Source organism: Culex quinquefasciatus, chromosome 3 (assembly GCF_015732765.1).
Source record: "Culex quinquefasciatus strain JHB chromosome 3, VPISU_Cqui_1.0_pri_paternal, whole genome shotgun sequence".
Classification (NCBI taxonomy): Eukaryota; Metazoa; Arthropoda; class Insecta; order Diptera; family Culicidae; genus Culex; species Culex quinquefasciatus.
Genome location: NC_051863.1, coordinates 150,715,773 through 150,728,170, shown reverse-complemented (window position 1 = coordinate 150,728,170; position 12,398 = coordinate 150,715,773). Strand labels below are relative to the sequence as shown.

Genomic DNA, 12,398 nt, shown 5'->3' with positions numbered 1-12,398 from the left:
ATTTAACAAGTGGGTTTTCTTGCAAAAAACACCCTTTTTACAATCTTCCGACCTTTAACACTTAAACTACCATCCTCAATATTATCCCGCGAACTACCAAGCTAGCGAAAAAAGGCGAAGTCCAACTTCAAACAGCTGTATCTCGGCTCCCTGTGGACGGATTTTCAAAATTCAAGAAGCAAAAGATGCGGACAGATCTCTAGATTATTTTGCTTTTTGAAAAGTCAAAAACAGAGGCACTTACCCTAAATTATTCCCAAAACCAACCAGGTAACTTTTTTTTAGCCTTCTATTTTCTAGTTGTTTTGCATGTTGGATCGAATGTTGAATGACAATTTGTTTAAAATTTTATCATAATGCAAGTTACAGTACAATTATAATACCCAATACCATATTGGACCGATCTGGCCACATTGGGACCGGTTCCAGGTTCTCCGGTGAAACCCGGAATATCCCCAATTCCAGAGTATTTTCAAGAATTTTATTAGAATGGCAATATGGGTATCAAAATTCAACATTTTCAAAATCAAGCTCACTGATGACGCTGAAAACCATTTTGGACATATCTGGCCACTTAGGGACCGGTTCCAGGTTCTCCGGTGGAACCCGGAATATCCCCAATTCCAGAGTATTTTCAAGAATTTTATTAGAGTGGCAATATGGGTATCAAAATTCAGCATTTTCAAAATCAAGCTCACTGATGACGCTGAAAACCATTTTGGACATATCTGGCCACTTTGGGACCGATTCCAGGTTCTCCGGTGAAACCCGGAATATCTCCAATTCCAGAGTATTTTCAAGAATTTTATTAGAGTGGCAATATGGGTATCAAAATTCAGCATTTTCAAAATCAAGCTCACTGATGACGCTGAAAACCATTTTGGACATATCTGGCCACTTAGGGACCGGTTCCAGGTTCTCCGGTGGAACCCGGAATATCCCCAATTCCAGAGTATTTTCAAGAATTTTATTAGAATGGCAATATGGGTATCAAAATTCAGCATTTTCAAAATCAAGCTCACTGATGACGCTGAAAACCATTTTGGACATATCTGGCCACTTTAGGACCGGTTCCAGGTTCTCCGGTGAAACCCGGAATATCCCCAATTCCAGAGTATTTTCAAGAATTTTATTAGAGTGGCAATATGGGTATCAAAATTCAGCATTTTCAAAATCAAGCTCACTGATGACGCTGAAAACCATTTTGGACATATCTGGCCACTTTGGGACCGGTTCCAGGTTCTCCGGTGAAACCCGGAATATCCCCAATTCCAGAGTATTTTCAAGAATTTTATTAGAGTGGCAATATGGGTATCAAAATTCAGCATTTTCAAAATCAAGCTTATTGATGACGCTGAGAACCATTTTGGACATATCTGGTCATTTTGGGATCGGTTCCAGGTTCTCCGGTGAAACCCGGAATATCCCAACTACGGAGTATTTTCAAGAAATTTATTGGGGGAGCATTACTTACTTTACTTTATCAGCAACAGGTCTATCGACCCAACGCTGAACTAATCGAAGATTTCCAGGATGCTCGATCTTGGGCCGCTCGTCTCCAGTCGCCCACAATGTTGGCCGCTCTTGCATCTTCGTCGACTGCACACAGCCAACGCGTACGAGGCCTTCCACGAAGCCGACGACCCCGTCCAGGTTCGCTGCTGAATATCGTTTTAGCCGCCCGCTCGTCCGACATTCTGGCTACATGTCCAGCCCACTTCAGCCTGTCGTGCTTGATGACTTTTACGATATCAGCATGTTTGTAGTCTTGGTACAGCTCGAAGTTCATGCGCCTGCGCCACCGGTCTCCTACTTGCTTGCCGCCGAAGATAGTACGCAGGATTCTCCGCTCGAAGACCCCAAGTGCTCTCTGGTCAGCCTCCTTTAGCGTCCACGACTCGTGACCGTAAAGAGCTACAGGAGTATCAAGGTCCTGTACAGCGTGATTTTCGTAGGCGTCCTTAGGCTGCGGGACCTTAGCTGGCTACGAAGACCGTAGAAGGCCCTGTTTGCAGCACTAATCCGCCGTTTCACTTCGCAGCTCACATCGTTGTCGCACGTCACAAGTGTACCAAGATATACAAACTCATCCACCACCTCATATCTTTCTCCATCTATTTCCACCTCCGAAACACCATCACCTGCACTGCCACGCGCTCTGCCAGCAACCAGATACTTGGTCTTGGCAGTGTTGATGGTCAGTCCGATCTTCGCAGCTTCCCGCTTGAAAGGGACGAACGCCTCCTCCACTGACCGACGGTCGATACCAATGATGTCGATGTCGTCAGCGTATCCAAGCAGCATGTGCGATTTAGTGATGAGTGTTCCGTTTCTTTGCACGCCTGCCCTTCGAGCAGCACCCTCCAACACTATGATGAACAGTAAGTTCGAGAGAGCATCGCCCTGCTTCAATCCATCCAACGTAACGAAAGCTTCAGATGTCTCGTTAGCTATTCGCACGCTTGATTTTGCTCCGTCGAGCGTTGCACGAATCAGTCTAATTAGCTTCGCCGGAAAGCCGTGTTCTAGCATAATTTTCCAAAGTTCGTTTCTTTTGACTGAATCGTACGCCGCCTTGAAGTCGATGAACAAATGGTGTGTTTGCAGGTTGTACTCCCGGAACTTGTCGAGGATTTGTCGCAGAGTGAACATCTGATCCGTCGTTGACCGACCCGCTCGAAAACCGCACTGGTATTCGCCGACAAAGGTCTCGGTCAAGGGTCTCAGCTTGCTCCACAGGATTCGGGATAGTACTTTGTACGCTGAGTTGAGGATTGTGATGCCTCGATAGTTGGCACAATCGAGTCTTTGCCCTTTCTTGTAGATTGGGGTGATGAGCCCGTCTAACCAGTCGGTCGGAAGCTGTTCTTCGCACCAAATTCGCTGGACGATTTGGTGCAGAATCTCGATCATCCGCGCGCTCCCGTGCTTGAAAAGTTCGGCCGGAAGTCCGTCCTTTCCCGCGGATTTCGCGTTCTTGAGCTCCTTTACGGCTTTTTCCACGTCCTCCAACGTAGGCGGGTCCACAGCTATTCCATCATCCTCAACGTTCATCCTGTCCTCGACGATTCCCTCTCGCGTCTCACCGTTCAACAGCTGTTGGAAGTGCTCCTTCCACCTGGCCGCTACCGCTGTCTTATCTGTCAACAGGTTACCTTCCTGTCGTTGCACATAACAGGAAGGCGTCGCTTTCTTCTTACACCGTTGACAGTTGCATAAAACCTCCGCTTATCATTCGCGTTGTACTGTGCTTGAGCTTCGGCAAGTACTCTCTCGTCGTACTCCCGTTCTTTTCGGCGGTGGGTTCGTTTCTCAGCTCTTCGCAGCTCACTGTATCGCTCACAGTTTCGGCGCGTACCCTTAACCAGCATACGCTTTCTGGCCTCGTTCTTCTCGTCCGTCACTCGCTGGCACTCCGCATCGAACCACCCTTTGGGTTTGCGTCCTCTGGTCGTGCCAATCACTTCGGTAGCCGTTGTGTTGACGATGCTCTGGAGGGCTCCCATTGCTCATCCAGGTTACCTGTAGGCGCGTCCTCGTTGATCCGCTCGTCGAGCTTCCGACTGTACTCTGCAGCAACGTCGCTGCTCGCGAGGCGCTGGACGTTCAACCGCGCTATCCTCGCAGTCCGTGGGGTCAACACGTTCGACAGCCTAGCTCGGATCTTGCACGCTACCAGGAAGTGATCAGAGTCGATGTTCGGTCCTCTGTACGATCGGACGTCCATCACGTCCGAGAAGTGTCGACCATCCACCAAAACGTGATCGATTTGAGTGCACGATTCGCCATTTGGGTGGCGCCAGGTGTGCTTCCGAATGTTCTTGCGCGCAAAGAAGGTGCTACAGATAGCCATTCCTCTGGCTGCGGCGAAATTGACCAAACGTAGGCCGTTGTCATTCGTGCGAGGATGAAGGCTCTCCTTGCCGATGACAGGATGGAAGAAGGCTTCCTTTCCGACCTGCGCGTTTGCGTCTCCGATGACTATCTTCACGTCGTGTCTTGGGCAGCGTTGCCACATGTACAGATTTGTCTGTCATGGTACAGATTTTCAGCAAAGATCTGAGTACAGAATCTGTACGTACAGATGACAGATATTTGGGTCACCGTACAGATTTGTACAGATTTTCAGATAAAACAGATTCTTACTCAAAATGATATTATTGAATAGTTAAGTTATTGCAATTATCTCAATATTTAAGAACTTTTCATTGATTAAATCTAGTTTAACTTTTGAAATATTTAGAATTGGATCATGCTTATATTTTTTAACAATCTTAGATCCAGTTATGCTAGAATATATTGAACTAGCAATCTCTCTCAATACTAACCCTTCCACTAACATTTACACACAAGATCCTCTGTAGTTACTCTTAGGTTTAAGAGAACTGTATTTACAAAAGCCGACTCATTGCTAACCAGGTTTCAGTACCGACAAGCACCTAATAAACATAATGCATTTCGTTCTAATATAGTTATAACCAAGGTTATAACATAATTTCCAGCATTTCCCATTCTTCTCAAAAATGATTTTGAAATGAAGGAGAACACAGGTGGGTAATTCTCTACCAACTCACACGAAATCGGGAAAAGTTGCCCCGACCCCTCTTCGATTTGCGTGAAACTTTGCCCTAAGGGGTAACTTTTGTCCCTGATCACGAATCCGAGGTCCGTTTTTGATATCTCGTGACGGAGGGCGGTACGACCCCTTCCATTTTGAACATGCGAAAAAGAGGTGTTTTTCAATAATTTGCAGCCTGAAACGGTGATGAGATAGAAATTTGGCATCAAAGGGACTTTTATGTAAAATTAGACGCCCGATTTGATGACGTACTCAGAATTCCGAAAAACGTATTTTTCATCGAAAAAAACAATAAAAAAGTTTTAAAAATTCTCCCATTTTCCGTTACTCGACTGTAAAAAATTTTGGAACATGTCATTTTATGGGAAATTTAATGTACTTTTCGAATCTACATTGTCCCAGAAGGGTCATTTTTTCATTTAGAACAAAATTTTTCATTTTAAAATTTCGTGTTTTTGAAAGTTTTGAAAAAGTTACTTTTTGCGTTTCTCTTTGTTTCGTCGTCCGTGTCTGTCGCGGGTGACCATGAACGGCCATGATCGATGACGACCAACTTTTTTAAAACTTTTTTTCGTAAAATCGTGATAACTTGTGATGTTTATAAGCAAACCCCTTATGTATATATATCAAAATTTTTGTAATTGTCTGCTCTACAACTTTGTAGAACATTGTTACACTCTAAAAAATAACCCTGCAAAGTTAGAAAAACACGAAATTTTAAAATGAAAAATTTTGTTCTAAATGAAAAAATGACCCTTCTGGGACAATGTAGATTCGAAAAGTACATTAAATTTCCCATAAAATGACATGTTCCAAAATTTTTACAGTCGAGTAACGGAAAATGGGAGAATTTTTAAAACTTTTTTATTGTTTTTTTCGATGAAAAATACGTTTTTTCGGAATTCTGAGTACGTCATCAAATCGGGCGTCTAATTTTACATAAAAGTCCCTTTGATGCCAAATTTCTATCTCATCACCGTTTCAGGCTGCAAATTATTGAAAAACACCTCTTTTTTCGCATGTGCAAAAATGGAAGGGGTCGTACCGCCCCTCCGTCACGAGATATCAAAAAACGGACCTCGGATTCATGATCAGGGACAAAAGTTACCCCTTAGGACAAAGTTTCACGCAAATCGAAGAGGGGTCGGGGCAACTGCTGTGTGAGTTGGCGGAGAATTACCCAGGTAAAATAAAATCTTAAATACTTCAAAATAAAAGTTGTGGTGAATCCAACTGAAAATAATGAGGCATAAAGTTTATTGTATTTATTTATTAATTTGAATATATTTTTAAATAATATGAAAAAAATGATTTTTTTCATATCCATAATCTTGCTTATTGCATTTAACGCATTTGCTGCAAAAAAAAAAGTTTGATAATAAATATTATCTTTCAAGTATTCCATACTTTATATGCAAAAAATCAAACCATCCACATTAACGACCCCCGGGTCTTTTGTGGTCTCTATTGCAAGTTTCTGCTCGAACCTAGGAGTCCGAAGGCTTGAATGGGGAGGGCACCCAAACCTCTTTTTACTCCAAGGAACCTTCCACCCCAGTGTTTGAACTGACGACCTTCGGATTGTGAGTCCAACCGCCGCCAGCGATTCCACCGGAGTAGGCTTGGTTTGGTGTGTTGTTTGTACTTATGGCATGGAAACGACTCCTACACCTGGAATGACTTAACGGCCTAACAACCAAGGCCGGGACCGACATTTTACTTCCTCATCCGATGGAAGGTTGCAGCAGATGGGAATCGAACCCAGAATCATCCGCTTACAAAGCGGACAGCGTAACCATTCGGCCACGCACTGCCACAACTTTATATGCACTAAATTTGAAAAATATTTACAACCGCCTTGTAGTTGCCTGAATATTGACAAATGTAATCCTCGTTATTCAAAACATTATTATTTGTTTCTTGAAAGGTAACGTCATTATGTCACATTAAACCATTTAATAAATAAAATCTGGCTAAAGTAAATTTTATTGAAAGTTTTCGATAAACTATGTTTTGTACCTTCAACTGGGTCGATCGGGATTGCAGTCTGAATATTATGGATATGGATAACAGTCTAACATGAATTCTTAAATTCTTAAATTCTTAAATTCTTAAATTCTTAAATTCTTAAATTCTTAAATTCTTAAATTCTTAAATTCTTAAATTCTTAAATTCTTAAATTCTTAAATTCTTAAATTCTTAAATTCTTAAATTCTTAAATTCTTAAATTCTTAGATTCTGAAATTCTGAAATTCTGAAATTCTGAAATTCTGAAATTCTGAAATTCTTAAATTCTTAAATTCTTAAATTCTTAAATTCTTAAATTCTTAAATTCTTAAATTTTAATTCTTAAATTCTTAAATTCTTAAATTCTTAAATTCTTAAATTCTTAAATTCTTAAATTCTTAAATTCTTAAATTCTTAAATTCTTAAATTCTTAAATTCTTAAATTCTTAAATTCTGAAAAGCTGAAATTCTGAAATTCTGAAATTCTTAAATTCTTAAATTCTTAAATTCTTAAATTCTTAAATTCTTAAATTCTTAAATTCTTAAATTCTTAAATTCTTAAATTCTTAAATTCTTAAATTCTTAAATTCTTAAATTCTTAAATTCTTAAATTCTTAAATTCTTAAATTCTTAAATTCTTAAATTCTTAAATTCTTAAATTCTTAAATTCTTAAATTCTTAAATTCTTAGATTCTGAAATTCTGAAATTCTGAAATTCTGAAATTCTGAAATTCTGAAATTCTTAAATTCTTAAATTCTTAAATTCTTAAATTCTTAAATTCTTAAATTCTTAAATTCTTAAATTCTTAAATTCTTAAATTCTTAAATTCTTAAATTCTTAAATTCTTAAATTCTTAAATTCTTAAATTCTTAAATTCTGAAAAGCTGAAATTCTGAAATTCTGAAATTCTTAAATTCTTAAATTCTTAAATTCTTAAATTCTTAAATTCTTAAATTCTTAAATTCTTAAATTCTTAAATTTTAAATTCTTAAATTCTTAAATTCTTAAATTCATAAATTTAAATTCTTAAATTCTTAAATTCTTAAATTCTTAAATTCTTAAATTCTTAAATTCTTAAATTCTTAAATTTTAAATTCTTAAATTCTTAAATTCTTAAATTCTTAAATTCTTAAATTCTTAAATTCTTAAATTCTTAAATTCTTAAATTCTTAAATTTTAAATTCTTAAATTCTTAAATTCTTAAATTCTTAAATTCTTAAATTCTTAAATTCTTAAATTCTTAAATTCTTAAATTCTTAAATTCTTAAATTCTTAAATTCTTAAATTCTTAAATTCTGAAATTCTGAAATTTGAAATTCTGAAATTCTTAAATTCTTAAATTCTTAAATTCTTAAATTCTTAAATTCTTAAATTCTTAAATTTTAAATTCTTAAATTCTTAAATTCTTAAATTCTTAAATTCTTAAATTCTTAAATTCTTAAATTCTTAAATTCTTAAATTCTTAAATTCTTAAATTCTTAAATTTAAATTCTTAAATTCTTAAATTTTAAATTCTTAAATTCTTAAATTCTTAAATTCTTAAATTCTTAAATTCTTAAATTCTTAAATTCTTAAATTCTTAAATTCTTAAATTCTTAAATTCTTAAATTCTTAAATTTTAAATTCTTAAATTCTTAAATTCTTAAATTCTTAAATTCTTAAATTCTTAAATTCTTAAATTCTTAAATTCTTAAATTCTTAAATTCTTAAATTCTTAAATTCTTAAATTCTTAAATTCTTAAATTTTAAATTTTAAATTCTTAAATTCTTAAATTCTTAAATTCTTAAATTCTTAAATTCTTAAATTCTTAAATTCTTAAATTCTTAAATTCTTAAATTCTTAAATTCTTAAATTCTTAAATTCTTAAATTCTTAAATTCTTAAATTCTTAAATTCTTAAATTCTTAAATTCTTAAATTCTTAAATTCTTAAATTCTTAAATTCTAAATTCATAAATTCTTAAATTCTTAAATTCTTAAATTCTTAAATTCTTAAATTCTTAAATTCTTAAATTCTTAAATTAAATTTTAAATTCTTAAATTCTTAAATTCTTAAATTCTTAAATTCTTAAATTCTTAAATTCTTAAATTCTTAAATTCTTAAATTCTTAAATTCTTAAATTCTTAAATTCTTTAATTCTTTAATTCTTTAATTCTTTAATTCTTTAATTCTTTAATTCTTTAATTCTTTAATTCTTTAATTCTTTAATTCTTTAATTCTTTAATTCTTTAATTCTTTAATTCTTCAATTCTTTTATTCTTTAATTCTTAATTTTTTAAATTTTTTAATCTTTAATTCTGTAATTCTTAAATTCCTAAATTCTTTGATATTTTTTAAATTTTTAATCTGAAGGATTTTGAATTTTGGAATTATTAAATTATATATTTTTTATTTTATTAATTTTTAATTATTAGAATTTTTAAGCTTTGAATTTGTTATTTTTAAATTTTGTTTTGTATACATGTTTCTTTTAATTTTTTTAATCGCAGAATTTTTTATTTCTCAATTTTGAAATGTTGTTTTTAATATTTGTATTTTTGAATTTGTGCGTTTATGGATTTTCTCTTTGGTTTACTTCTTTTCAAGCAAAATACAAAATCCTTCCTTTTAATTTCAAGATTCTGCTTTTTGAGATTCGGCATCATAAGGCACTTTGGAATTTTCAATATTATAATATCGATTACAAAAGAAAGCGAAGAAACGTCTTTCCTTGACCGTTTCTTGGGCGTTTTTTTTATATGGAGTTTTGCGTTCCTTCCGAGCTGCATATCAGCATTTAGTATTGTCATAAGATTGTTCAAAATGCATGTTAAAAAAAAGTTTTTTACAAAAAATATACCGTACAGATAATGGTACAGATATTCGCTATGCTTGGTGCAGATAAGACAGATTTTTGGACCCTCTGATACAGATGAGCATGTGGCAACACTGGTCTTGGGCACTCTCCATAGGTCTTGTCGAGACGCTCGTAGAAAGCGTCTTTATCGTCATCGGGCTTGTCGTTTGTCGGCGCGTAGATGTTGATCAGGCTGTAGTTGAAGAATTTGCCCTTTATTCTCAACACGCAGATCCGGTCATTCACCACCTTCCACTTGATGACTCGGTTCTTCTGATCCCCAATCACTACAAAACCGACTCCGTGCATCGCCTTTTCGCCGCCACTGTAGTAGATGTGGTACTTGAAAGAGGTGTTGGCGATGGGGTCCACCGCCGTGAATTCTCGCTCTCCATGACCGGGCCATCGAACTTCCTGGATGGCGGCCACATGCACGTTCAGCTTGTGCAGCTCCCGGGCAAGAAGGCCAGCACGTGCAGGATCTTGGAGAGTTCGAACGTTCCAAGTACCGAGTTTCCAATCGTTGTCCTTTTTACATCGCCTGGTCTGATGCCGATTTATCCGTCCTGAATTTCTTCTTTTGTTTTTCTGAGTTGGTGTTTCGCTTCGGTATGCCGCCTAACCAGGGCTGCGAATACCTAGTCTCGGGGTGGGGCTGCCACCTTGCAGCTTCCGGGACCCAGCTGCGGTTTTCTCTCGACACCGTAACGGGGACTTTTGTCTCGAAGCCTAACGGTACAGCTACACCCTCCGAAGAGGGTGGAGCCCCCCTTACCCTGTCAGCATACTACCAAAGTTCCCACCGGGGTTGGTTACCCGATCTCTCCAATGGTTACTAGTATCCCGGCCAGCGCCGCGGGGAGGCCAGGGTATCGGAGTTACTGAACAAGAGGCTAAAGGACCACTTGGTGGGTCTATTTTATACCTACGGTACTTGAAGTACCTATGGTACGCGTTGTCCAGTCGTTCGCTGGGGGAGCATTATGGGTATCCAAATTCAGCATTTATTGATGACGCTAAAGACCATTTTGGACATATCTGGCCACTTTGGGACCGGTTCCAGGTTCTCCAGTAGAACCCGGAATACCCCCAATGCCAGAGTATTTTCAAGAATTTTATTGGATTGGCAATATTGGTATCAAAATTCAGCATTTCCAAATCAAGCTCATTGATTAAAATAAAAACTAAAAACTATTTTGGACATATCTGGCCACTTTGGGACCGGTTCCAGGTTCTCCAGTGGAACCCGGAACAACCCCAATTACGGAGCTTTTCCTAGATGGCAATATGGGTATCAAAATTCAGCATTTTCAAAATAAAGTTTTTGTTGACACTCAAATTATTTTTGGAATGATTTTGAAAATGCTAAATTTTGTTATGCGTATTGCCACTCCAATAAAATTCTTGAAATTGCTCTGTAATTGGGGATATTCCGGGTTTCACCGGAAAACCTGGAACCGGTCCCAAAATGGCCAGATATGTCCAAAATGGGTATTAGCGTCATCAATGAGTTTTATTTTGAAAATGCTGAATTTTGATACCCATATTGCCACTCTAATAAATTTCTTGAAAATACTCCGTAGTTCCACCGGAGAACCTGGAACCGGTTCCAAAGTGGCCAGATATGTTCAAAATAGTTTTTTGCGTCATCAATGAGCTTGATTTTGAAAATGCTGAATTTTGACACCCATATTGCCACTCTGATAAAATTCTTGAAAATACTGTAGAATTGGGGATATTCCGGGTTCCACCGGAGAATCTGGAACCGGTCCCAAAGTGGCCAGATATGTCCAAAATGGTTTTCAGCGTCATCAGTGAGCTTGATTTTGGAAATGCTGAATTTTGATACCCATATTGCCACTCCAATAAAATTCTTGAAAATACTCTGGAATTGGGGATATTCCGGGTTCCACCGGAGAATCTGGAACCGGTCCCAAAGTGGCCAGATATGTCCAAAATGGTTTTCAGCGTCATCAGTGAGCTTGATTTTGAAAATGCTAAATTTTGATACCCATATTGCCACTCTAACAAAATTCTTGAAATTGCTCTGTAATTGGGGATATTCCGGGTTCCACCGGAAAACCTGGAACCGGTCCCGAAATGGCCAGATATGTTCAAAATGGTTTTCAGCGTAATCAATGAGTTTTATTTTGAAAATGCTGAATTTTGATACCCATATTGCCACTCTAATAAAATTCATGAAAATACTGTAGAATTGGGGATATTCCGGATTCCACCGGAGAACCTGGAATCGGTCCCAAAATGGCCAGAAGTATCCAAAAATGGTTTTAGCGTCATCAATGAGTTTTATTTTGAAAATGCTGAATTTTGATACCCATATTGCCACTCTAATAAATTTCTTGAAAATACTCCGTAGTTGGTATATTCCGGGTTCCACCGGAGAACCTGGAACCGGTCCCAAAGTGGCCAGATATGTCCAAAATGGTTTTCAGCGTCATCAATGAGCTTGATTTTGAAAATGCTGAATTTTGATACCCATATTGCCACTCTAATAAAATTCATGAAAATACTGTAGAATTGGGGATATTCCGGATTCCACCGGAGAACCTGGAACCGGTCCCAAAGTGGCCAGATATGTCCAAAATGGTTTTCAGCGTCATCAGTGAGCTTGATTTTGAAAATGCTGAATTTTGATACCCATATTGCCACCCTAATAAAATTTTTGAAAATACTCTGGAATTGAGGATATTCCGGGTTTCACCGGAGAACCTGGAACCGGTCCCAATGTGTCCAGATCAGTCCAATATGGTATTGGATATTATAATTGTACTGTAACTTGCATTATGATAAAATTTTAAACAAATTGTCATTCAACATTCGATCCAACATGCAAAACAACTAGAAAATAGAGGGCTAAAAAAAAGTTACCTGGTTGGTTTTGGGAATAACTTAGGGTAAGTGCCTCTGTTTTTGACTTTTCAAAAAGCAAAATAATCTAGAGATCTGTCCGCATC

General features: G+C 37.1%; 1 protein-coding gene across 1 annotated transcript; it reads right to left on the bottom strand.

Annotated features, from left to right (window-relative positions):
* Positions 1 to 1,495: 1,495 nt before the first annotated feature.
* On the bottom strand, positions 1,496 to 10,388 carry LOC119769300. Its single transcript, XM_038261276.1, has 5 exons — positions 9,519 to 10,388; positions 3,523 to 3,996; positions 3,201 to 3,463; positions 2,047 to 3,159; positions 1,496 to 1,984 (listed from the first exon to the last, which is right to left on the bottom strand). The coding sequence occupies exons 1-5, from the start codon at positions 9,730 to 9,732 to the stop codon at positions 1,496 to 1,498; spliced, it is 2,553 nt and encodes an 850-aa protein (XP_038117204.1). The 5' UTR covers positions 9,733 to 10,388.
* Between the last annotated feature and the right edge of the window lie 2,010 nt (positions 10,389 to 12,398).